Source organism: Ochotona curzoniae, unplaced genomic scaffold (assembly GCF_017591425.1).
Source record: "Ochotona curzoniae isolate NIBS_2020 unplaced genomic scaffold, NIBS_Ocur_1.0 scaffold_3171, whole genome shotgun sequence".
NCBI lineage: Eukaryota > Metazoa > Chordata > Mammalia > Lagomorpha > Ochotonidae > Ochotona > Ochotona curzoniae.
This window is the reverse complement of record NW_024467104.1, coordinates 4254306-4280096: the sequence shown is the minus strand read 5'-3', so window position 1 is coordinate 4280096 and position 25791 is coordinate 4254306. Positions and strand designations below refer to the sequence as shown.

Below are 25791 nucleotides of genomic sequence, written 5' to 3'. Positions count from 1 at the left end.
TGGGACCTCTGTCCCTGCTGCCCAGGGCCGGTGGGGAGGGTCAGGAGCTGCCCCGGATCCTCTCCATGTAGTTCCGAAGCTCCTCGGGGTCCTTCAGCCCCATGTCCTCACACACCCAGCGGATGTCCTCTTCGCCGGCCACCAGAATGGACTGTACAGTAGGGGCCCCGACAGGCTCCTCCGGCTGCTGTGCTGGGGGCTCCGGTGCAAACGTCACAAACTCCACACGCTTTCGCCGCCCCCCAGCCTCCTTGCGGGCCAGGGTGCCAGAGGAGCTAGGGGTGTCCCCAGAGCTGGGGGTGCCACTGGGAGGGCCCGGGACCAGGTTTGAAGCCTCCTCTCCTCCCCCGCTCTCACAGGGGCAGCTCCCCTCTCCCTTGGACGGGCCAGGGGGCCGCCGGTCCAGCTGGCGGCTCAGCTCCTCCTGGTCAGTGCCCAGCCAGACCCAGTTGTGGGGCTGAGGGGAGGCAGGGTCGGTGGCCTGGTCAGGGGGCTCTTTGCGCTGATAGCGCAACACAAAGACAATGCCATTGACCAGGAAGATGAGGATGGCCAGGCAGAAGATTCCCAGCAGGGCGTACATGCCCAGCTCTAGGTCGGTGACTCGCTGAGGGGCAGGAATCATTTCTTCCTCCTCCTCCTCCTCCTCCTCTTCATTCCCCTCCTCCTCCCTGACCCCCTCTTCTGCCCGTTCAAACTTGCCCCTCACACCCACACCGCCCCCTGCACTGCCTGCTGCCCGCCGCTCACCACCCGTGCTGGCCTCTGTGGCGGCCGGGTTCCGGGTGGGGCTGGTTGGGAGGGCAGGGGCCAGCGTGGGGGCAGGTGGCAGCCCTAGCCAGGCAGTGCCCGAGGCCAGAGGCACGCGGTGGCGGCCCCGCCGGCAGGGCTCGGGCGGGTGCAGAGCCACGTGCAGGGGTAACCCCTCGGCACCTGCCCCACTCACCACCACCCCGAGGTGAGCACCCTGCTCCTCGGCTGGCAGCACAGCGCTGGGTTCCTCAGCCGACATGGACAGTCCCAGGTCCCGGCGGTCGTAGAGTTCAGCGGGGGCCAGGGTGTGGTCGGAGAAGGCCAGCCAGAGGGAGAGGGCCACTTCCTGTGGGGCACACGGACACAAGCAAGAGACACGCGAGGGCAGGCACGCATGCACACAGACCACTCCCACAGAGACACGCCACACGGAGGAGGAGACCAGAGAGAAAAACAGAGACACAGGCAGGTGGACAAAACACAGGGAGAGAGGGGACGTGTGTCAATCACCTGTCTCCACTTAGCCCTGGAGCCTGAGTCATCAGGAGCCTCCTCCGTAAGAGCCATCTAAGTCAACCTCCCTCTGCCACGCTCGAGCCTTGGTCACCTCCAGCCGCGGGGAGCTCACTCCCTCTCAGAAGTGAGTCCGTCCTCATTCTAACATTAGGGGTCTCGGGCCCTGGGCCCCCTTTCCTTCCATCCCCCTCGGCTATAAGTCCCCAGCTGGAGGTGTGGCCCTCATCCCCCTGACCCTCCAGCTGTCACCTGCTTTGGAGCTGGAAAGGCTGACTGGGCCCAGCACGTGGCTGTGACCTCCCCAGGGTGGGCAGTGCCCCGACTCAGGGCCAGGGAGAGACCCATCACCGGCTGCACCCGCAGCTCCAGCACCGAGACCTTGTCATCTGTTACGGCCAGTGCCTGCTCCCCCAAGATGGAGTCAGACAGTGGGGAGTGCACCTGCGGGAGAGAAGGTGTTGGAAGTTGAGGGGTGCCTCCTGCCCCTCTGCCTCCTCCCCTAGGGTGCTCACCTCCTCCTCTACACCTGAACTCTAAGCCCTGGGCACACCTGGCTCACAACCTCACAGCCGCCGGGAAGGTCTCTTTCCAGAGGGCCCCCGCACATACTATAACCCAGCTCCTCCCACCTAGAGGACTTCCTGGATTGCACAGCCACCCCATTCCCATCCAGCTTGCAGCCCCACTATGTGCACACTCGCCTCCCCAGGGACACCCTGTCCCCCTCCCACACCTCCGGAGGCTACCAGCACTTTCTGGGGGTTGACAGGGGGCGGGGTGGGTGGAGGGGAGAGGGAGCCTGCTCTCCAGCGGCCCCCTGATGGCTCACCTCAATGGAGGTGACACCAGGTTCTCGGCCAACCAGGACACGGCCTCCCTCCAGGGAGGCGATGCGCGAGTCCTGCACACGGGCATGTGGCGCCACGAGGTGAGACACGTCCAGCAGCCAGTCGGGGCCGAGCAGGTGCGTTAGGCGGCGGCCACCGTCCAGCGGGTGGGCCACAAAGGGGGCAAGGAAGCGCACGCCAGCACGCTGATACTGCAGGCGGCAGCTGCGGGCGCGCCGCTCGGCCTCCTCAGCAGTAGCGGAGGCCTCAGGCTCTGGATCCCTGCGGAGGAGTGGCCAGGGCTGAGACGTTGAACCCTTTGAGAATTTCCTGCTCTTTCAACTCAGCTGCCCACTCGAGGCGCTCATGTGCAAGCCCCATGATCAGAGGATGGGCATATGAAAAGCCACCTGCTTCCAAGTGGACAATGCAGTAAACAGTGGACAGGAACTCCTGTCTGCACCCCAGGGGCTTCCACTCTCAAACAGGTGCACCCAGGAGATAAAGAAGTTTGGAAGGCTGTGGTGGAAAGGCAGGAGGGGGAGCCTGGAGTGCCAACAGAGTGGTCGGAGGTAAGGTGGACAAGGGCAGGATGGGTCAGACCTCAGCTGGGGCCCATGCCTGCCAGCTTCGCAGACCTGCACTCACCCTTCAGCTGGCCCAGGCACCCTCCAGCCACGGATCTGCTCCAGGGTGGTGTCGGTCAGCTCGATGCGCAGGGGCAGCAGTGGGGCCCACACCGTCAGCTGCAACGAGGCCCGGAGCCGACGCCACCAGAAGTCCACCCGCACCCCACGCGCGCCCCGGCTCTCTGTGCCAGCCACAAACACGGCATCACAGGCCTCAGATACCTGTGGGAGGGCAGAGGGCATGAGTAGGCTTTAAGACGGCCCATGGGGTGGGTGCGTGGTGGGCTAAACTGCCCTTTGGGATGCCTACATCGGGTCTGGGAGTGCCTGGTTCCGTTTCTGGCCCCTGTGCTTCTGATCCAGCAGTTGATCCAAGTACTTGGGTCCCTGCCACCCATGTTGGAGACCTGGACAGAGTTCTAGGCTCCTGGCTTTCAGCCTGGCCCAGTCCTGGCTCTTGTGGGCATTTAGGAAGTGAACCAACTGGTTGAAGATGTTTCTCTCTGTCTCTCTGTCCCAGTCTCTCTGTCTCTCTGCCTTTCAAACAGCTGAAAATAAACAAAAGGAGGGGCTGTCACTGAAATTCAGGGCTTTCCTTTGTAATGTTTGAGATGGTGGTCTTGCCAGGCATACCAACTGTCCTTGGTTTCAGACTTTTGCTATAAACCCAAGATTCACACCTCCTGGAGGAACCAGGCCATGCCCTGAATTCAACTGGGGTTCACCTGCGAAAGCTGGCTAATGGCACATAACGGAGCAGGGATTTGAACTCACAACTTTTGCTGCTCAGTATTCCAAGGATCTGACATCGATCTGGGGGGCCCCTGACAACCAGCTAAGCAGACAGAGGTGGGAGGGCAAGGCAGAGCTTCCCACACAACACACGCAGGAGAGCCACAGGCTGGGCAGACACACCTTCATTCATGCAGGCGACCAGAATCCGATTCATGAGCTCCGTGCCTTCCCCCCTTAGAACTTCAAACAGAAAAAGTTGTCCTCCTCACCTTGAACCTCACAGGTCATGAGGAGGCTCCAGTAATAACAGTAATGACTATTTTTATCACTACATAATCATGATATTACTATCCTAACAGCAGCAGCTGCTGTGGCTTCACCTCCCGCTCTCTGCTGGACCCAGGCTTGGGTGCTTGCCATTCTTGGAACAACTCAAAGACATCTTTAAATTTCAGGACCATGAGGCCCAGAGAGGTCAGGAGACTTGCCCACACCCTCACAGCTAGCTGGGTAACGAAGGTGGGCTTCAAACTAGAACTTTCAGATCCCAAGGTTGACTCCCCCAGCTCAGCTCCTTTGCCAAGGCAAACATGGGAGGTGGAGGGGCCTGAGGCTTGACTGGATGGAGAGAGGTGGTAGGGCTGCAAGAAGTTGAAGCTGTGGTCCCCCGCACCCACACCCTTTAGGTTTCTGGTCACCCAAAGAAGCTGTTTCTCTTGGGCCCTCACAGGGAAGGTCTCCTATGTGTGGGTGGCACTATGCACACACACACACACACACACACACTCACTGACCAGTGTGGACACCTGTCACTCACCTGTAAGACCTGTGTGTTGACAGACTCGCAGCCAATGTGCTCTGTCACTTCCACCAGGGCTCCCCCGCCTTCCACGGTGACAAGACGCACGGGGACACGCTGGGGCACTCCAGTCAATGGTGCCGTGTTCACCAGCTCCTCGGCCTGGAGGGGAGCAGGGAGGGCTCAGCCCCAAGCTCCCCCACCTGCCCCCAGGTCACAGAGCCCCTAGGGACTTGGCCCCCAGCCTGCCAGCCAGAGGCAGAGGCCCCTTACCTTGGCCAGTGGGACGAGGGCTCTTATGTCCCGCTCCGACACCAGGACTTCCCATACCATTTTGTCCTTCTCTGCTTCAGGGGCCTGGCCTGGGTACTCCAGCTGCCAAGTGACAGGGCGAGTGACCGCCACACCCCCACTGGTGCCATTCTCCACCACAAAGTCCACCCACAGGAACTCGGAGAGTTCAACGGCACTGCTAGCCAGAAGAGAGAGGAATTTAGTGAGTTGCAGCCACCAGATGCTTCCCTAAGCACTGCCTACATCCACAGGGTAGGCACTAGGACTAGCCCCATTTCACAGATGATAAAACTAAGGCCCAGAGGAGTGGAAACTATCCTATGGTCGCACAGTGGGAAACGACAGGGTGATTATTAAAGTCAGGCATCCTGGACCCACAGTCCTGAGCCTTGGTCTACTCCGGGCCTCTTGCAGAAACTCGCAGACACTTCACCCCCTCCCAGGATTGTAGTTGGCTCTCCTGGTCTCATCCACGCAGACCCCGATTCCCACAGCCATTGGGATGGAAAAACGTCTGATGTTCATTTCCACCAAGGAGGGAAACTCCCAGAACTGGACACTCAACCCTCTGAATAGCAACCCATGGAGCTCCTTTGAATTCAACACCTACTGTGAGCTAGTAGCTGCCCTGGGTGCCTGCTGTGCGGTGTAATATTTTATTTTCACAAATCGCAAGCAATGCCATGACTATTCCCATTTTGCAAATGAGGGAACTGAGGCTGAGCTCAAGGTTATTCATCCAAAAAAGTGCCAGAAGCAGGGTTCAAACAGGTTTCAGCTTCCATGACCTCGAGCCAGGCTCAAGGTGTGACTAAGAAGATTGCACATGTGAAGAACTGTGGCTGGGCTGTTTCAGGACACGTCAATGATGCAGGGAAACAAGTTCATTTGGTGGCAGGTGGGTAGTGGCTGTGAGACAGCAACTAGGTTGCTATGCTAGGCTGTAGAGCAAGACTCACAGGCACTTGTCCCTGGGTCTGCATAAATGATGGTTGAATGAATAAGACCTTGTTCCTGTGCCTCCCCACATGGGGATTCAGGTGCAGTATGCATAGCCATCCCCCCTCTCCTGGTTCCCCAAAACTGTCCACTACCGCTGCAGGGCCAGCCGTCCCTCCTCTGCCCCAGGGATAGGGCACTGCGCACCTGGAATCTGGCCCTGTGTCCCCGACACGACGGCACGTGATCAGCGTGGTGTGGTGTTTAGAGCCCTTGAAGCGGTCCAGCTTGGCGGTCCAGAGGGTGGGCTGGGCTGGGCGGGCAGCTGTCACATGCAGCCCCTTTTTCACCTTAATCCTGGGGAGAGGTGACAGGTCCAGTTTGTCAGGGTGGGTTCTGAACTGCGGGCTGGGTCCAAGGGGGAGGATAAGGAGCTAAAGACATCAATTGCCTTCCTGGCCATCCTGGCTCTGGTCTGATCCCCTCTGGCCATTGCCCAAACAGAAGGACCCCACCTCAATGCCAGTCACACCAGCTAGCTCTGCTGCACCCAAGGACCCCCTAGGACTCCCCAGAAGGTCAAGTCTTAGCTGGTATTCGAGGCCATCTGGGTTCTAGTCCAGGCTCATTTGGGGCTATGTTGTACCAACACTTCTGCCTGCCTCACCCACACGGAATGCAGCCAGAGTCGGGACGTTCGGCTGGGGATCACAAAGCGTCCGGGAAACAACTGCTTCATGAGTGTGTCAGTGAGCAGAGGGCACAGGAGATGGGGAGTCGCCCAGGGATGGGACCCGTACAGATCCACGCATGCGAAGGGTGAGTTCCGCTATAAATCCTGGTTGTTTAGACCAGGGAGGGAGGGGCTGCAGGAGAGGTTTCCCTCAGGGGAGGACAGGGCTCTGTCCACAGGCTAGGCTTGTGTGGCAAGAGCGGCAGGTGCATGTGCCTGGGGCCAGCATCCTTCCTGGGGGCTGGGAGAGCAAGGGCCAACCCTCTGTCCTGCCCCCTCGTTTCTAGAACTTTGCTTTTCCTGCCTCCCTTGCCTGGAGCCTTGTAGTCACTCTTGGAGGGTGGGGAATGGCAGTCCTATTGCACAAAGGACTCTCATGGAGGGGCCCAGGGTGAAGGGAGACTTCTCACTTAGGACCCAGGATTCAGCGCTGTACCATCACAGGGACTGTCCCAGCCCTCACAGACTTGCCTGGAGGGATCTGGTGGTCTCCCCTGTTGCAGAGGTCAAGGTTTCCAGCAAAGTCACCAAGAAGAGCAGGCGTGGTCCCTCAGAGGTCCCCAGTTCCTCCCCACACCCCAAGGCCTAGAGCTTACCGCAGAGTCAGGAGGCTGGCCGTGAAGTTGTGCCGGAGCAGGACACTGGCATTGAAGAGCTGGCCAGGCCTCACTGGCACATCAGGTACCCGCAAAGTGACTGCCTCATCCAAGGGTATCTCCTGGTGCTGCGGAGGGTCTGCTGCCCGCAACTCCACACTGCCCACTGGGAGGGCCTGCTCCACAGCGTCCTCCTCCCCGTCGGGGTCACAGCCCCCTGGGCCCTCGCTGGCTGGCTCCAGCGTGTAAGCCAGTTCAGCCCGCGTGGCAGAGCCCTGGGAGAACCAGTGTGAGGGAAGCTCCAGCTCCACCACGCAGGCACCCAGGGATGGCTGCAAAGACACAGAGGCCATGGATGGTACAGAGTGGACACGGAGATGTCCCCAGCACCCATGATGGAATCTCAGAGTACCAGGGGCCCAAGAAAGGCACAGAGAAACCTACAGCAGGTGATGTGTGCAACCAGGCCTAGGTCTCAGAATCCTTACCGTCTCTTTCGCACCATTGGGAATAGTCTCACTCGGAAGCACCTCATCCTACTCACCCTAGCCCTGCTGGAGAACCCAGGCCTGCTCTAGCCAGGATTCAGTCTTTCCAGCCCGAGAAACATTTCTCTCCCATGGCTTCCTGGGCCAGACTCAAGATAGCGGCAGGAGCTGCTCTTGCCTTCGTCTCATTTCCTACTCCGATACCAGGAGAGGTAGGATTCCTGTTATACCATTTTACAGATGAGGACACTGAGTCTTGGAGATGGATTTGCTTGCCCAACACCGCACACAGTGAGCTTTAATGGGACTGCAAGCAAGTGGAGCCCCATATTTCCAGGAGTGGTGCACCTGTTCGTCTCCTCTCCGGAACTACCCTCTGGGGACAGCAGCAGCAGCAGCAAGCAGCAGGGCCAGCTCACCTACCTGGAAACGGCAGGCTCGGTGGGCAGTGCCAGCATCGTGGGTGGCATGCAGCCGGGCACATGGCAGGCTGCTAGGTCCCGGTGGCCAATCCTGCCCTTTGAGGTGGAACAGGACACGTGCATGGGGCTGTGCGGGAGTCACGGAGGCTTCCACTGAAACGGCCCGCACGTCCCAGGGAACCGGCCGTTGGTGAGGTTCAGTGACCCGAGGGGGGACCACCTGCAGAGAGAACAAGGAATGATCAAGCAAGAAGGTGGGGGCGGGGGGAACAGATCTGCAAAAATACAACCCTAGGCTTCTAATCTCAGCTGGGCAGGAGAAACCTGCTACATGTGTGAGCTTCTGCCTGCTGGGAAAGGGGAGCACGGCTGGGTCTGGGAGCCCCTAGAACCCCTCTCAGCCACCCACACCACCTTACCTGCTGAGTGGCAAACGGCGGGTAGGAGGCCCGGAGAAGTGGCTGGGCCCTGGGCCAGGGCTGCAGGAGTAGGAAGGTCTCGGAACGTGAGCCCAAGGAGGAGTTGGCTGGTGGGTAGTGGCCTAGCTGCTGCACACGAAAGTGCCCAGGGGCATCAAGGAGCTCCAGGGCTGCTGGCAGGTACAAGGGGTCCGAGGGGTCCTGGTCACAGCCCGCTGTGAGGCACAAGGGATAGAGAGGATGACAGTTCCAGAACTGGCAGGGGCTGAACGGAAGCACTGGGTGGTGGGCAAGCAAGAAAAAGACTGGCGGGGGGGATCCCCCATCACAGGCAATGTAGCTAACGCTCACAGAGACTTCTACATATAACATGGGACATGGTCAGGATTTGCATCTGAGTGCAGGACCAGATGCAAGCTGCCGAACCACTCCTGCCGCCATCCACAGACCTGGCCGCTTCCCTGGCAAGCTCCCCGGCAGCGCAGCCTTCTCAGTGTCTGCTCTACACAGCCCCCTGCCATTCCGGAGGCAGGATGCTACTGGTCCCTGGTACTCTCCCACACAGGGTCTGTGTGGTCCAAGATGGTGAGGAGGTGGGTTTCGTAGGCGCTGACACCCTTTCCTGGCACCTGGATCTGACCTAACCTGGCTAGGCATCCTCTCCTCCTTTAACCCCTCCCCCCACCCCCTCCAACACACCGTGACATTGCCAAATCAAGCCTCGCCATCTTTTCAGCTGTACCTCCCTCCCTTTCCCCTGCCCTGACTGGGTACCAAGATGCACCGGTGGGACCAGAGGGGCTGCTGGAGAGGTCCTCGAAGCTACTTGTCTGTCCTGGGGTTAAGGTGGGAACTACAAGGCTGGGGAGGAAGTCAAAACAGTCCCTCCTCAGGACGAAGGAGCACCGAGCCTGTATTGGAACTCAACAATAGTAATGAGCTTCTTTGAACGGTAAGCAGATACTACGTGAAACATTTTACATGCCTCCATTGCTCTCTCCTTACTACAACTCTGAGAACCAGGTTCCACCACTGTTAGTCCTGCTGAGGCTAAGGGTGGCTGCCTGTGGTCTCAGAGCAGGGAGCCAAGCCAGGCACCACCCACCAGACTACCCTGCCTCTCCCTCCACCACCTGTCTCTCCACCCTGCCGGCTGCCCCTTACTCCCACCCCCAACTGTGCCTCGCTCCTGCAAGACCAAGAGGGAAAGCTGCTTCCTTCTCCAGAAGCCCGCTTGAATGAGGCAGACAGCTGCCTAAGACCGTGCAGGCCTCGCTGCTGCTTCCTCTGGATCAGTTCTCTGTGTATCAGCTGGGGGCTTGTCTGACTCATCCTGGAATTCCCCAAGCTGGGAGAGCACTTCCTGGGAGTGTGGAGGCCTGTCCTCGGTCTCAGCTGCTCATCCCCATGCCCGAGCCTGGCTTTCCTCACCTGTAGAACAGGCATTGGGTAACCCTGGGGCCGGAGAAGGCTTTCCACAGGCGGCCAGGAACAGGGATGCTGGCAGTCGCCTAATGGACCTGCCCAGGCGTTCCTCCTCTCTTTATGGCAACAGCTATTAGGGCTCCCCTGGGGTCCCTCCGGGTGGAGAGCAGGTGGCTGAGAGCAGCCCAGAGCGGGCCACACAGCAGGGCTGTGGGAGGCTGGGAACCGGTTTCAATCTCCTCCTTGACCTCCGCCCCCAGGAGAAAGTGTCTGAGATGCTCCCTTTGGCCCCTCCCCCCAGTGTAACAAGTGAGTGACTCTTGCCCCCTGGGGTAGCCCCTGGCCCCGGGTTCTCCTACTCCACAGCCTCTGTAATTACCAGAAGCTCAGGAGCCTGGCTCCCACGCACTCCCATCACCCAGAGCTCAGCTTCAGGGGAGGACTGGGGAGGGGGGCAGAGAAAGCCTCACTGTCCCCTCCCACCCACCCCTCATCAATCACTTCGCTCCCACCCCTAAGACCCCCAGGTCCGACCACCACCCTCAGGCACAGGAAAGTCGCTGCCCCTTCCATCAGGGGCATAACCCCCACCAGGGCTCCGGAAGAGAGGATGGGGCCAGCCCGGGAGTCTCCAAGGTCGGAGAGCTCCTCCTGGGGCAGGGAGGCGGACCAGCTCGCCAAATCCCTGCCTAAAGGGACTGCGTTCCTTTCCCGTCCGGGAACCAGCCGGGGGGGACGGGATGGGGAGCGAGGAGCCAGAGGAGTGCAGCTCTACGCTCGGCATTTCAGGATGCAGTGGAGACCCCGGCGCGCCTCGGACAGGGGACACACGGCTAGATGCCCCGGCCGGAGCGGACACACGCCAAGGGTACGTGTGCGCAGATCCGGAGGAGAGTCGCTGGGCCAGGCTAGCCTTGCTCGGGAGCTGTCGGATGGTGCGAAGTGAAGGAAGCCATAGGGGCAGGCTGCCGGGGTCAGGTTCCTCAGGTGGGGGGGGGGGGGTAATCTTTGAAGCCCTGAGGGCGCGCAACGACGTGACCCGGCTCTCAGCCCGAGATCCCGAAGACGCCAGGCTCCGGGACAGCACTCCTGCTCGGCCCGCGCCCAGGCCCTGCCGCCCCTCGCCCCGCCCCTCTCCTCCCCTCCGGCTGACCTCTCCGAAAGTCCAGGGCCAGGGCCAGCAGGAGGCAGAGCCAGGGACCGTAGGGCCCCCGGGGGGCCGCCGCCGCGCGCCCCGCCATCCCGGCGCACATCCTTCCCGCGGAAGACGGGAACCAGGCGGACGGCTCAGGTGGCCGTGGTGCAGCGCGGCATCTCCCACGCCCGCTCCCGCGCGGGCCAGCCAGCCAGCCGGGTCCCCGCCGCCGCCAACCCGTGCGCCCGCCCCGCGGCTGCAGTTCCCAGACAATGGAGAGGGAGCTGTGGGATGGGAGGGAGCAGAGCGCAGCACATGGGCTGCCCCCTCCGCCCCGCCGGGTCCTAGTGCCCCGCGGATCGCGAACCCCAGAGCGCCCCCCTCGACTTTTCCCGGGGGACCCGCCTCAGCCAGGAGGGACACACGGTGTCCAGCTCCATGGGCTCCCCCTCGGAAGCTCTCGGCCACGGAGGAAAAAAGCCACTTCTTCTGTGTCACAGGCAGCTCACCTGTAAAGGCATCTGACACCTGAATCAAAACCAGAATTCAAAGACTCAGGGGAAGGGAGCTGCTAGGGCAGAAAAAGAGAGCCAGATGACAAGCACCAGGGCCTGCCCTGGCAAAGCGCTGGGCCACCTTTAGGAGGGAAGGCTCTTGGCTTCCCAGCCCCACCCTGGGAGAGGCCCAGGAGCCCTGGAAGGGCTGGCCAAGCTCCCTGCTCCCTGGAGAAAGCCTGGAGCAGGGGCCTGCCAGCTATGCCTGCCAGGCAGCATTGAAGGAAGTCCCTAACAGATGTGCTTGCACACTGGCAACCCTGGGGGCAGCTTATGGGGGGAGGGGGGAGGCTCAAGTCTGCCTCCTCCAAAAAAAAAAAATTCCATCCCCTGGGTACAAAAAGCAATCCAGTGGGAGCAGGGAAAGCGGCAACGCTTCTCCGGGCTGCGACACCCATCAGCGACCACACATCCAGGTTCCCACGGCGCTGGCCGCTTCCAGCAAGGGCTGCGACCCAGCGGCCAGGCCCTCCATCCACATCCTCCCTCCAGGAGGGAAGGTAGTGGGTCCCAGCCTATCTTTTCAGCTCCCTCTGTATCTACCAGCTGCACACCGCCCCTATCGGCAGAAGTCGGGAAGGCAGCTACGCTACAGCACCGGGTTCCTCAGTCAGCAGAGGGAGACAGGAGAGCAATCCAGACTTTTTTGAGTAAATACTCTTTATTCAGAACAAGATAATAAAATAGCGTGCACTTTATTTAAAACCATCCAAGCGCTGGGAAAAAAAATACATATCACTGCGGCCATGATTCCACATTAAATCTTAATTGTCAGAACCGAGCATGTCTCCCTCCCAGCGTGTGCCAGGCCTGGCAGAGGAAACCCATTTCCACTTCAAGAAGGAAGTGGATTCCGACCAGCAGGTGCTAGACTCCGGTGGGGAGGGGCAGCCAGCGGGGTAGCCTTGCTGCTTTACTGAGGGTGGGCGCTGACATCCCCACAGGACAGGGGGCGGGCCACTGCGGCTTCCTGCTGGCGGACACAAGCCTTGGAAGCAGCAGTCGAGTGGAGATGCTGAGAGACTGCTTTCTTCCCAACAACAAAGCGACTCCACATGCTTTGCTCTGTCCAGCACTGAGTGGGCAAGCAGTAGAGGGCCCTGCTGGCTCGGATTAAGGCACTTGTAAGACTCCCCCATACATCTTCCCAAAGTCCCACGGGCCTCAGGGGACCCGCTCCCGCCGCCCCCCAACAGCCCCTGCCTCTGCCCTATAGCTGGGCAATGGAAAGGACAGGAGCAGGCTGTTGGGGCTGTGGGTTGGCGGGCACGCAGGGCTGAAAGGAGGAGAACAATGGGAAGGAGCTGGGCTTAGCCAAAGAGGAGCTGCAGAAGTCCAGGGATTGGGAGAGCATCAGCAGGCAGCAGCAGGGGGGGCAGGGGGAGCTGGTTTAGTCACCAGGAGACCAATGGCAGTGATGGGAGCTGAGAACAGATGCAGAGGCTGGGCGAGAGGGGAGGCCACTCCAACCTGCCCTGGCTGGGGCTGGCTGGGGCAGAGAACGGCTGAAGAGAGCCAGCCCGAGAGAGAGAGACCCTCAGAGGACAGAGCAATACTTTTCCTCTCTCATCTGGGGCCCAGACAGGCAAAATGGGCAGGGGCCGCCGGCGGGAAGGCTGCGCGAGCCTGGAACAGCTCAGCTCTTTGGTATGGCGAAGGTGGCGTTGGGGGGGTTGCCTCATTCTTCCTCCACGCTCCGAGCCCCCTTGGCCGCTCGCCTCTGCCTCCAGCGCAGCTCGTCCACCTGGCGCTCCAGCCCTCGCACCTTGGCCTCCAGCTGGGCCCCGGATGCCCGGCTGCCTGTGAGCCGGCTCAGCAAGGCATACAGGGTCAGCAAGGCCAGCAGTAGCAGGGCCCGAGTGGAAGGATCGGGCACTGACCTCACCAGGGCCACAAAGCCCACCAGGAAGATGACAAGCTTCAGACCCCCCAGGATCCGCCCCAACAAGGCCAAGACCAAGCCGAGCAGCAGGGACAACAGCCAGTAGACGATGAGGGCCCCTGCTCCCCACAGCAGGAAGGTCTGGACCTGGCTGGGACTGAGCTTCAGGCCCTGGGTCAGGTGTTCACCTGGAAGAGGAGGAGAGACATGGCGTCAGGCAATCTAGAGAAGTGTCAAAGGGGAAAGGGGAGTGGGAGGCCCAAGGAGGGAGGTGCTGAGCACAGGGGGAGCCTGTTCTCCGAGTCTCCCGGAGATGTAGGGAAAAGGGCTAAATCCTGACAAAGGTAAACTCGCACACACACAGGGAAATGCAGGGCAGCTCTGGCTGGCTAGCCAGATCTCTGCACTCACCATCGAGTCCCAGGGCATTCAGCAGCTGGGCAGCGATCCCAGACAGAGCAAAGAAGGCCACGGAGATGGCAGAGGAGATGGCCCACATCGCCTGAGACAGGGTCTGCAGAAACAGCACTAGGTGAGACGAGTCCACAAGTCACCATGCTTCCTTCCTCCAAGCCTGGCCCCCACTGTCCAGGCCAGGCTACAGGAACATGTCCGGCCTGCTCTGCTGCCAAGGTGGTGGGCCCAGAGCAGAGGTTTAGAGCTCCCGGGTCTGGCTGAAGGGGCCCTTCCACACCCACCTTCCAGGACACAGGGACAGGCAGAAGATCCTGAATTGGAACCCAGGACAACTGGGATCTAATCCAACCAATTTGCTCGGCTACTCTGGAGGTAGTAGTAGAGGCACTTGTGTCACTTATGCGAGTATGGATCAATAAATCCCTTTACCTGTCACCCTAAAAAACTGGGGTCCTGCCAGTCCCCTACATAGCAGGAAAGAACATGAGGGACATCTGTAAGGGCTAAAACATTTCAATGAAACAAGGTCTGTCAGGGGCCCCATATTTAACCATTTTGTAGTTGACCCTCTTAGCCCTTCAGCACGATCAACCAAAGGGATACGACATTAGGCTGGAGATGGCAGTGAATAGAAGAGATGACCCGGGGTGAAGCTGCAGAGCAGCCCCACACCTACAGCTGAAGGCATGGACTCGGCTTTTGATTCTGTGCCTGTTGGAGACTCGGGGCGGTGGGGGGTGGGAGGGTGGGCTGGGGTTGTGGCGCTGCAAGTTAAGCTGCTCACTGTGATGCCAGTATTCCAACATCAGAGAGCTGGACTGAATTCCAAACCAGAGGATGGAAGAGCTTTCTCTGTCTTTAAATAAATAAATAAATCCCAAAATAATAATTTTTACATTTTGCTTTATGCCAAAGTTAGACTTTGTAGTCACGCAATGGCATGGGATTATACAAATGGCTCATGTCCCAACCTTTTTGGCAAAGAAAGGGAAAAGCCAGGGTAGGATGGGGGTGGATCGGAAAGGCCCAAGGGGATGAATCAAAAAAGGAGGCGAAAGGCAGGTGGTATCCGGCTTCTTCAGGGAATCTGGGCTCTACACCAGGGAGTATACCACAGGGAAGATACGGGGCCAAGGTCACCAACAGCTTCTCTTATCTTCCTCTAATGGCCACAGTCACACAGACCATTTTCCTTACCTCTGAAATCAGGTTCATGTTTTCTGGCCCAATCCAGGTATCCAGTGTTTCCCGCATGGAGCGACCAACCTGGGTCAGGAGGTCAACTGGAGCCTCCCTCTTCTGCCGACCTGGAGGTCCAAAGTCTCGATGGGACTGGGCCAAGGCTGAGTGAAGCAGGAGGATGGCCACCAGGACCATTAGGAAGGCTTTGAACAGACACTTGCTCCATGGGGCACTGTTGCCCAAGCCTGCCATAGTGGATCTGCCAGGAGAGAGGCACAGGGTGAGAGCTGAAGGCCAGGCTCGGCAAACACACCTACTCCCCAGGTTCTGAGTTGCCCCAATACCTTCTCCCCCTGCCCCAGCAAGCACCCAAGCTAAAGTAAGAAGGAAAGGGCTGTTAGCTGAGAAAGGAGGAACTGAGACTTTCAAGGTCAGAAGTACTTAGTCATCTGATTTAGAGGGTCCTCTTTCACATTCCTCACCACACACATATAAGTAGTGAGCATTATTCAGTCCCTTCTAAAGCACAAGAAGAGCTCTCTGTGGGCCAACTACCCGAAGCCCTCTGTGTTAGGTGCTATGGGCACCTCTAAGGCTCTGCCCCAAGGAGTATATAATTTACTTAAGATAAAGCTGATACACAGGAGACCTAGGACAGGGAGTGGGCAACCCCCGCCAAGAGCTGAGACTGCAGATGGGCTGTGCCAGGCTGGATTGAAGCACCCTCTAGCATGTGCAAGATCTGGGGCTGGGAATGGGCCTGGCAGGGAAACTTTGGGGACTCCCCTGCTAGGCTGCAACTCCCACTGGCAAGTGTGAGAGTGGGGGCTGAGGACAGACCAGGATGGGCAAGGCTGTAGCACACACTGGCATGTGGGCTGAGTTTGGTGGGCTAAGCTGGGCCTGGCTGGGTTGGGTTCTAGCACCCACTGGCACTAAATGAGAGCCAGAATGAGTATGAAGCAGGGCAGGCAAGGCTGTAGCACCCACTGGTTCACATGAGAGCTGGGTCGGAAGGTAGGCTATAGTACCCATGAGAGCTGGGACTAGGGACAGGCTGGACTGAGCCAGGTTGTAGTACCTGTTGGTGAATGCTGAGACAAGGGGTGGGCCATCTCAGACTGGGCCTCAGCACCTGCTGGCATGCACAAGAATCCGGGCTGGGAGTGAGCCTGGTAGAGGAACTTTGAGAACTCCCTTAACTGGGTTGCTGTTTCCATTGGTGAGCGTGATAGTTGAGACTGGGGATGAGCCAGTCTGGGGGTGACCCAGGCTGGGCTAGGATGCTACACCTGCCAGCATGCATGATAGGCAGATTGGGAGCAGGCTAGCCAGGCTAGGCTGCGACCAGCTGGCAAGTGCTAGGACTGGGTAATAATCATGTCAGGTTGGACCACAGTAAGATCCAGGGCTGGGAACAAGCTTGGTAGGGGGAACTGTGGGCACTTCCCTGCTGGGCTGCAGCTCTTGCTGGTGGGCATGTGAGCCACAGATGGGGGTGGGTCAGGTTCAGCTAAGCACCCAGAAGTATGCACGAGAGTCAGATGAGATGTGGGATGGACCAAACTAAGCTGCAATACATGTCAGATACTGAAGCTGGGAGTGGGCCTAGTGGGGGTTACTGGAGGTTGCCCCAGTTTGGCTGTGGCACCTGCTATTGTGCAGGAAGCCTGGGTCTATGGGTGAAACTGACCAGGCAGCTAGCTGCATCCACCAGTATGTGCATTGGCTGGTGCAGGTGACACATCACACCTGACCCTGCACTGGCTGGCGCACATAAGAGTCAACTCCATTGTCACTCCAGTTGAGGTTTCTTGGAGGACTCCCCAACTAGATGGACTCAAACACCAGCCATAGGGAAAAGCACAATATATGGAGTGCAGGTATCGGGATTGGGTCTCCTCGGTTGCTGATGCCTATGCAGTGGACAGCCAGCTCCCCTAAGCCAGTAGAGGACACTGAGGGCTTTGGCAGAGGAGAGAGAATAAAACCAGTTGGACCACTCTGCTGGCCAAACTTTGCAACATATTCCTGGGTCTCTGGATGCACTAAGGTGGATTTGGTCAGCCAACAGACCTTGGAAAGATTTTCTCAGTCCTGGTACAATGAATCCATCAGTGTCTCAGAACTATCAAAACCATTGAAATAACACCCTTGGAACAGTCTTCCCTACATCAGCATCTCTAAGGTATCGTCAGATTGTACGATCTGGGTTCCAGTGTAGTTTGACAACACAGAGTGGCCCTGTCTCCGCCTCATGCAGACACAAGAGGGGAAAAAAATAAAGTGAAATGCAAAAGATAAAACTAGTATAAAAAGTCGCTTTGTGTGTGTGTGGGTGTTGGGGTCCGTGCAGTGGATGTGGGGGACACGAAGGTGTGCAGAGCATTGTTCCACTGCAGAGAGGGCCACAAGGAACTTTCCCCTTGTATGGCAGGGCCCAGCAGATATCTCTACAACCACCTGAATGCAGCTCCACCTTCCTTTGCATGGACACAGGACAGCCCTACAGAAGAATTCCAATCCATTCAGGCATTGTTTGCCACTGTGGAGTTGGCTTTTTACCCAATGTGAGCTTGGAGGTTAATGTCAATAATAATGTCTTGCAAAATGACCTTCTATTATTCATTCTGTCTTGGCTGTCCCATTGACCTTATGCTAATCAGAGGTCCTGTACTTAGGACTTCATTCTTTCCTTGATCTTTAGGTTCTCCTTTGTGATACAAAATTGAGTTGTAGAAGGAGGAACTTCTATTGTTTTTAGGTAAAACAAATGGCAGAATTATCCTTAGAAACACCCACTTGACCATGAGTCTGAGCCAGAGTTTTACTGTTTCTGTCTAAATAAAACGGACAGCTTTCCCCACATTATCCATTATGATCATGAAATTGTAGTGGTCCACTGTTTTTTCTCTTTGCGCCTCATCCACGCACCCTTCGCCCCTTCGCGAGTTCCGAACTTGGCTGGAATTGGATTCCGGCAGGTGGGGAGGGAGAGACTGGGGTGATGACTCAATTGGCTAATCCTCTACTTACAAGCACCAGCATCCCATATGGATTTGTATCCCAGCGGCTCCACTTCCCATCCAGCTCCCTGCTTGTGGCCTGGGAAAGCAGTCGAGGATGACCCAAAGCCTTGGGACTCTGCATCCACATGGGAGACCCAGAAGCTCTTGGCTCCTGGCTTCAGATTGGCTCAGCTCAGGCTGTTGCAGCCATTTAGGGAGTGAACCAGCAGACGGAAGGTCTTTCTGTAAATCTGCCTGTCCAACAATAATAAATCTTAAAAAAAAAGCCACTTGGGGCTAGCACAGACAGGGAGGATTGCCACCATAAAATGAGGGTAAGGTAAAGTGATTGGTTATATGCTCAAACAAGAGTAACTGAGCATCTGTCATTGTCCCTGAAGGACCGTCACAAGAAGTGGCTATTTTACTCCTCCTCACCCTATTGGGACAGATAAGAAGAATCAAGAGAAGTTAAAAGTCACTGGGCTGAGAAGTAGAAAGGCCAAGATTTGAACCCAAGCTTTAGCTTCCAAATCCCAAATTCACTCAAAGTCAAAGTACATAGGGCAAAGCACAGGTCCCACATTCAGCTGCTCCCGTACTTTTTTTTTTTTTTAAGATTTATTTGTTTTTATTGGAAAGGCAGATATACTGAGAGGAGGAGAGACAGAGAGGAAGATCTTCCATTCGATGATTCACTCCCCAAGAGGCCGCAACGGCCGGTGCTGTGCCCATCCAAAGCCAGGAGCCAGGAGCTCTTCCAGGTCTTCCACACGGGCGCAGGGTCCCAAGGCTTTGGGCTGTCCTCTACTGCTTTCCCAGGTCATAAGCAGGGAGCTGGATGGGAAGCGGGCCGCCGGGATTAGAATTGGCACCCATATGGGATTCAAGTGAGTGCAAAGCGAGGACCTTAACCACTATGCTATCATGCCGGGTCCTGCTCCCCTCCTCTCACTCAACAACACAGAAGACTAAATGTGCTGGAGTGGAGACGGGTTTCTGCACACACCAAACAAGCAGTTCTGCCAAGAACATGAGCTGGATGTCCACCATCCACCAGGAGACAAGGTCAGATCCCAGTGGCAAGTTAAAGATGCCAATCGGGTTTCTGACCCACTGGCTATAAATTGAGATTGCCACAGTCCCCTCCTGGGGCTGTGCTATTTAATCTGCTAGAACAGCTCACCGAACCCAAGCAAACATTTACACTTCCCGGTATAGTGTAAAGATAGCACAAAGGATGCTGGAAAAAAAAAAAGGCCAGATGAGAGCTGCATAGAGCAGATATGGGGTAAGGGATGAGGGGCTTCCAGGCCCATTCCCCAGCATCCCCCTCCAGGAATCTCCACGCATTTGGCCCTCTGGAAGCCTGAGCAGTGCTTTCTGGATTTGCATAGAAGCTGCCTTATGAAAACTGGACCAACCAAGTCACTGGCCATTGGAGAGCTACTCAACCCTTGAACCCACCTTCTCTCCCTGGAGGCTGGGAAGTGAGGTTTTAAGTTCCAATCCCTGGAGGCCAGATTGGTGCCCGGGGCTATTTAGCGACCAGTTCCAAAGACTGCCTCATTAACCCAAGTTCACAGGTATCTGAAAGAGTTTATTACAGACTTTCCCCACTGTTCTAAGTTATTGCTAGCCACAAGGACAAAAGGACAAATGTTTTAACAAAGGTACTCTTCCTGCTTCAGCCACTTAGGGAACAGGCTATGGGACTTGTGAGCCAGGAACTATGGATGAAATAAAAAAAACTCTTGTGTGTGTGTGTGTGTGTGTGTGTGTGTGTGTGTGTGTGTGTGTTAAGAGATCACAAGCAGAGACCGTCTACTCTCAATGTAGGCAAAGACTAAAACCACACTCTGAAAACTGACATTTGGCTATCTGATTTAGTCTTCACAACAGCCTTGGGGTCGGACTAGTAACGCCTATTGTTTTGAGGAAGAAACTGAGAAAGGCTAAGCAAGAAATGGTGAAACCAGGACCTGAATCCAGATACATCCACACTGGACGCTTCCTCACAGTCCCTCTGCTGTACCTTCTCTAACTTGAGTCTTGAGTCTTAGGAGTCATTTAGAAAGTCATGCAAAAGTACACTTTCATGGCTCAACAGGCTAATCTTTCGTCTTGCAGTGCCAGCTTCCCGTAAGGGCAGAGGTTCTAGTCCTGGCTGCTCCACTTCCCATCCCATCCAGCTCTTTGGTCATGGCCTGGGAAAGCAGCAGAGGATGACCCAAGTCTTTGGGCTCCTGTACCCACATGGGAGACCCAGAAGAAGCTCCTGACTCCTGGCTTTGGATTGGATCAGCTGTGGCCATTTTGGGAGTGAGCCAACAGATAGAAGATCTTTCCGTTTCTCCTCTCTGAAAATTTGCCTTTCCAATAAAAAAGTGAATACATCTTTTTTTTTTTAATAGATTAACTTGAACTAAAATACACTGAAAACTGCCAATCAGTGATCTCAGCGACTTCTGGGTACAAGGTCACCTTGCCACCACAGGCTCTGTGCTCTAGTCTTCCCTACAACATGAAGCTACACGCGAGTGAAGGGCCGACAAGTACTGACTCATCTCAGCAGGTGAGGCTTGGCCAAGAACGGTGTTTGCAGGTCGCCCTTCCATTCGCTACTGCGCTTGAGAAACGTCCCGCAACACCTGCCAAACCCCTGTGCTCGTCCTGGCTCAGGGCTGCAGCTCCACGACGTTCCCCTGGTTCCACCTGAAGCTCTAAGCCATGCCCCGAGCAATGGGCAGACAGGTATTGGAAGCTTTCGCAGTTACCAAGGCACACAGGGAATTGGGCAGAAATCCAGACGGTGGAGGAAGGAAGAGAAATAGGTTCTCACTCTTGCTTAGTGAAAAGAATTCTAAAAATAAGCTTTTGGGGGTACTTGTTGGCTCAGAAACAGCTGCCCAAGCCCCTTCTGAGGCTTGCAGGATCAAGCAGGACTATGGGACACGCAATCTGTGTGCAGGGAACTCAGGCTAGGAAAGCCTTCTCCATTTCCTGGCACACATGTAATGCCAGATGGCTCCTGCCTGCCAGTGCTGGGAGACAGGAAGGCATGGCCAGCTCCTGAGCTATCTGGGCCATAACCACATTGGGGTGCAAGGTTGCTATCTTGGGTTGGATCCTTTATCCAAGGACCTCCACCAGGAGGAATCGGATGTCATGTCTTCCAGCCCAGAAGGTCAGGGTACCACGTGCTCCTCCTCCCACAGCAGCCTGTGGCCTTCCGTGCCAGCTTTGACTCCCAAGAGGCGGGTGGGGGAGGGACCTTGAAATAAACCCTCCTCGATGAGACTGGCATGACCCTGCCTGCCGACTGGCGCTGGTGTATCAGAAAATACATGAAATACTTAGGAGTAAGGAGAAAACAAATGCCAACGACTAGGGTCTGTTTCAAGTTATTCCCCATTTCTTACAGTTTAATCCCATTCAATATGAATCTGACCCACCTCAGATGCCTCCTCACTTTAGCCAGATCAATTACTTTAAAACAGAAAGAGGCCACTACAATCAAAAGCAAAAGCAGGGGCCAACGTGATGGTTCAACTGGCTAATCTGCCACCTCAAGAGTTGACATCCCATCTGGACACCAGTTCAAATCCTGGCTATTCCACTTCCAATCCAGTTTTCTCCTTATGACCTGGTAAAGCAGTAGAGGATGGTCTAAAGTCCTTGGGACCCTGTAGATGGGCCCAGTTCTGGCCATTGTTGCCATTTGGGGGTAGTGAACCAGCAAATGGAAAATCTCTCCCTCTAATTTTCAAATAAAAATAAACATATCTTTAAAACAAATTTTTGTTTTGGTGAATTTTTTTTTTTTTTTTTTGCATAACACTGTAGAAGTGTGTGCAATGAAAACCCTTCACATGGATTTTAGGAGTCTGCACCAGAATAAACTCAAAGTATGCTTTTTTTTATTTGAAAGTTATACAAAGAGGAGAGCAACAGAGAAGATCTTCCATCTGATGATTCACTCCCCAAGAGGCTGCAACAGCCTGAGCTGAGCCAGTACGAAGCCAGGAGCCAGAAGCCTCTTCTGGGTCTCCCACACGGATGTAGGGTCTCAAGGCTTAGGGCCATCCTCGACTGCTTTCCTAAGCCACAAGCAGGGAGCTGGATGGGGAGTGGGGCCGCCGGAATTCTGGCATGTGCAAGGCGAGGACTTTAGCCACTAGGCTACCATGCTGGGCCCAATATAGTATATTTTTTAAAATTCCATTTTCAAGGAATTTTTTTGGAAGTGCCCTCACATCTCACATACATAAATTATGATTTGGGCAGAGTGCTTCATAATTCATAAAGCACTTGCTTCTTTGCCATCTCTAACTCTGGGGACAACTTTGTAGAGCATCATTATTCTGCCCATCTTACTCAGAAGAGCATGGCCGTTGAGATCAAGTGACTTCACCAGTGTCGCCCAGCACACCGACTCTTGCCTCCTAGGATAGATCTCAGCCTTGTCCTTTGGCTCATCCTGCACTGCTACATGCCCAGGTCAGTCTGGTCCCTGCCAACAAGTGCAAGTGGGAGGACACCCTTGCATTCCAGGAAGATGCCCCCCCCTGCTGGGCGGCAATATGGCTCAGGCAGGGGGCCAAGAGAACCGGCTGCTTTATGTACAATGGGGGGGGAGACTATATGTTTAGCTGTGGTTTGCCTTGTAAGGTTAGGGTGGGGCAGCCCACACAACCCCTGCTCAGCCAGCCTCCTTCCTCCTCTTCCTTTTTTTGCTCTGAATCACTCCACAGCAGGAGGGGCAGCTGCTGTAGCAGCCAGCCCTGGTGGTCCCCATCCCTGCTTCCAAAATGTCCTGGAGCAGCTGCGGTTCTCAACCCTGCTACCCGGCAGAACCGCCTCTGCAGCCCAGGAAACACGCATGTCCGCCCCACCCGGGGCTACTCCTTCAGACTCTCCCAGACCGAGTTTCTAAAGCACCTTGGGGATTTCCAACAGCTGCCGCACACGGACAAGCTTATTCTAGGCAAAGCCCCCAAGGCACAGCGGCGTAGAGGATGGGTTCAATCCTGCCACATCGTGAACCCTTAGGTTGTCTGCTAAGATAACCCAGAACTCCTCAAACGTCAAATGGGGTGCAGCCAAGAACTGCTGCACACCCTGGGTAGACTGGAAACAGTACAGAGGTGTTGCAGCACGCAACCTGCCCGAGTGCCACTTCCAGCTGCTACACCTTAGCAACACTGAGCGATGTGTCGCCCCGGAGAGCCTCAAGGCAGACCTCACCGCTCACTTCTCTAGCAATGCCCAGCGCCCAGCTCGGAACTGTGACTAAGTGCCTGTTCAATGAGCATTCCAGGTCCACCAAGCAGCTGTGACAGTAGAAACAAAGAGACAACGGAGAGGTGGGGAGAGGGAGGTTATTTTAACACTTGATCCAAATATACAGCAGTCACTGGAGAAGCACAGCTGAGTGCGAACGGGGCGAAGCCGCCGCGGAGCAGACGGTGGTCAGCGATCTGGCAGGTCGGTGGCAGCCGCTGCTAAGCCAGGTGACAGCTGCTGCCCAGCAACTGCTTGGGGGCAGCTCCCCTGGCGCGTCGCGGCCTCCTCCAGACAGGGTATCAGTCGCAAGTGCTATTTCCAACAGCGCGGCCCCAGCCAAGGGCTGCAGGCTGGCATCGCCGCTGGCCAGGGACGTGGCGCGGCCCAAGACTTTGGGGTATCCCCGGGGGGTGGAGGGGGGGACACACGGGACCTTCATGGCTGCCAGGAGGTTGGGCCGCGGGGCAGGGGCCGCAGGCGCCGAGGGGTCACCGACGGCCTCATCGTCCAGCCCGAAAGCCGCTCCGCCTCCACTGGACCTCCGGGCCGCTCGTCGAACCCTCTTCTCCCCGGAAACGCGAGCCTCCCTGGTTACTTAGTAACGACGCCCCCGGTTGCGTAGCAACGAGATCGGGTCCCCAAGTCGCAGGGCCCGCGGTGCGGACGTCCGACCCCTCCCCAGTCCGGCGCGGTCAGGCCTCGCTGCTCCACCGTGCCAGCGGCCGTCACCGCTTGCCGCCTCCCGGCCCCGCCTGCGCCCCCGCAGCCCCGATCCCGGGCGGGACTCACCGGGCTGCGGCCACCGCTTGCCTTCACGTGCGACTTGGCTGAAACGCGCCACCAAAACCGCGCCTCAAGTCCGGGGCGTTGGTTTGCAGCGTGCGCGTGCGCAAGGCGGGAGGCGCCGGGAGGTGAGCCGGCCGAGCGGGCGTGAGGGGCGCATGCGCCGAGCTCGCTGGCTCCCGGCCCGCTGCGCCGCCCGCCGGAGGTTCCCACACCGAGGGAAGAATGCGAGCGGAAGCTCCGGGCGGGAGCGGAAGGCTGTGGCAGGAAAGGGGAACGAAGCTAGTTAGGTCTGGGCTGTGGAGAGGGACACTGGGTCCTGGAACTAGGGGCGACGTCCCTCTGCCTCCTGAGCCCCGAAGCTGCCGAGCGGCGTCTGCTTCCCGCCCCCTCCGGGGGATGGAGGGAAATGTAGTTCTCATCCAGGACTTCGTCCAACTTTCCGCGCTAAAAAGGCAAAAGGAGGGAAAATTTTTCCATCTCACCCACAGAAGCGTTCTCAGTGCAAGGCTCTGTGTATGGACCGTGATGAAAACGGTTTTCCGCTGGTCACCCACTGTCAGTTTATTTCCTAGCCGTAAGGAGGACACAAAGTTATTCTGTACACCCTGAAACCTGTGCATTTTCTGAGGAGCGGGTCCGTGACACTGACGGCCTGGAAGAGGTCTTTCCTTGCTGTCCCAGCCGTAAACTGCCCAGTGGAGCTGCACCTCTGGCTCTGCTCGTGTCACCGATGCCCACAGTCTACAGCGGGTGATTAAACCTTGTCCAATAATTAATTCCTAGGCATCTTTGTTTTCTGCTTTTCTTCTAAGATTTGTTTGTTTGAAACAAAGATACAGATCTTCTGTGTCTTAGTTCACTCTCCAAATGGCCACAATGGCCAGACTGAAGGTAGATGCCAAGATCTTCCACGTGGGCACAGGGGCCCAATCAATTGGGCCATCTTCCACTGCTTTCCCATGCATATTAGAAGAGAGCTGGGTTTAAAATAGAGCATTAGGGCCCGGCGGCGTGGCCTAGCGGCTAAAGTCCTCGCCTTGAACATGCCGGGATGGCATATGGGCGCCGGTTGTAATCCCAGCAGCTCCACTTACCATCCAGCTCCCTGCTTGTGGCCTGGGAAAGCAGTCGAGGACTGGCCCAAAGCCTTGGGACCCTGCACCCGTGTGGAAGACCTGGAAGAGCTCCTGGCTCCTGGTTTTGGATCGGGATAGCATTGGCCGTTGCGCTCACTTGGGGAGTGAATCATCGGACGGAAGATCTTCCTCTCTGTCTCTCTTCCTCTCTGTATATCTGACTTTCCAATAAATAAATAAATCTTTAAAAATAAATAAATAAAATAGAGCATTAGGGTCTCAAACCAGTGCACATATGGGAAGCTGGCATTGCAGGCAGCAGCTTCAAATGCTATATACGACAGCACTGGTCCATGTTTTCTGTTCCTATGTCTGAATAGTTTAACTCATCCTCCTGAGACTTGGAAGTTAAATAGCATGGTACCAGCCTCGGGTGAGAGCTGCATCATAACATGGTAGAGGCCACATTATGGCAAGACAGAGTAAGAATGCCAGGGAAAATGAGAGCAGGATGCTTTAAACCCATGCCCAGGTCCACAAGGACAGAACCCTGGAGACACAATCACCTCTCAAACGTCTGCCCTCTTATACCACAGAACTAGGGGTTAAGTTTCCAACACACCTGGGGGCTCCTTTCTTCTATTCCATCTCATCCTAACCCATCATCTTCCAGAGGAAACTTCTAGAAATCTGGTTAGCATTTCACTCATTTCCGTGAAAGCAAACACCCTTCTGCGGACAGCCCTGTTGAGTCTAAGCACTTCAGGCGAGTCTAAGCCGATTCATCTGATTTCCTACCACACATCCAATGCCTTAAGACGCCTGCCCTTGCCAGTCTGTCAGATCAGCACTGTTAGGAAGTGCCTGCTGTGTGCCAGGCTCTGTGTGAG

The 25791-nt window shown here is 56.6% G+C and overlaps 2 protein-coding genes across 3 annotated transcripts; both read right to left on the bottom strand.

The window, feature by feature from the left end:
• Positions 1-8: 8 nt before the first annotated feature.
• On the bottom strand, positions 9-10828 carry TMEM132A (transmembrane protein 132A). Of its 2 annotated transcripts, none has more exons than XM_041003970.1 (11): positions 10729-10828; positions 8151-8365; positions 7733-7951; positions 6822-7153; positions 5700-5849; positions 4533-4731; positions 4278-4421; positions 2745-2947; positions 2099-2378; positions 1519-1710; positions 9-1099 (listed from the first exon to the last, which is right to left on the bottom strand). In XM_041003970.1, exons 1-11 carry the CDS (start codon positions 10826-10828, stop codon positions 41-43), a joined length of 3093 nt encoding a protein of 1030 aa, XP_040859904.1. In that variant the 3' UTR covers positions 9-40. The 2 variants fall into 2 exon arrangements, with proteins under 2 accessions (XP_040859904.1, XP_040859903.1); XM_041003969.1 differs by having other exon boundaries at positions 4533-4728.
• Positions 10829-11943: 1115 nt separating this feature from the next.
• TMEM109 (transmembrane protein 109) lies at positions 11944-23908 on the bottom strand. The gene is made up of 4 exons (XM_041004057.1): positions 23829-23908; positions 14761-15004; positions 13558-13660; positions 11944-13334 (listed from the first exon to the last, which is right to left on the bottom strand). The coding sequence occupies exons 2-4, from the start codon at positions 14995-14997 to the stop codon at positions 12943-12945; spliced, it is 732 nt and encodes a 243-aa protein (XP_040859991.1). The 5' UTR covers positions 14998-15004; positions 23829-23908; the 3' UTR covers positions 11944-12942.
• Between the last annotated feature and the right edge of the window lie 1883 nt (positions 23909-25791).

What these genes read in the sequence shown, in the direction of transcription:
- TMEM109 (XM_041004057.1), bottom strand. Translation starts at nt 14,997, where the DNA reads ATGGCAGGCTTGGGCAACAGTGCCCCATGGAGCAAGTGTCTGTTCAAA. An exon ending in ACATGAACCTGATTTCAGAG is followed by an intron (nt 13,661 to 14,760) that starts GTAAGGAAAATG and finishes CTGTTTCTGCAG; the next exon opens with ACCCTGTCTCAGGCGATGTG. An exon ending in GAATGCCCTGGGACTCGATG is followed by an intron (nt 13,335 to 13,557) that starts GTGAGTGCAGAG and finishes CTCCTCTTCCAG; the next exon opens with GTGAACACCTGACCCAGGGC.
- TMEM132A (XM_041003970.1), bottom strand. Translation starts at nt 10,828, where the DNA reads ATGTGCGCCGGGATGGCGGGGCGCGCGGCGGCGGCCCCCCGGGGGCCC. An exon ending in CGCCGTTTGCCACTCAGCAG is followed by an intron (nt 7,952 to 8,150) that starts GTAAGGTGGTGT and finishes TTCTCTCTGCAG; the next exon opens with GTGGTCCCCCCTCGGGTCAC. An exon ending in GACACAGGGCCAGATTCCAG is followed by an intron (nt 4,732 to 5,699) that starts GTGCGCAGTGCC and finishes TCTTCTGGCTAG; the next exon opens with CAGTGCCGTTGAACTCTCCG.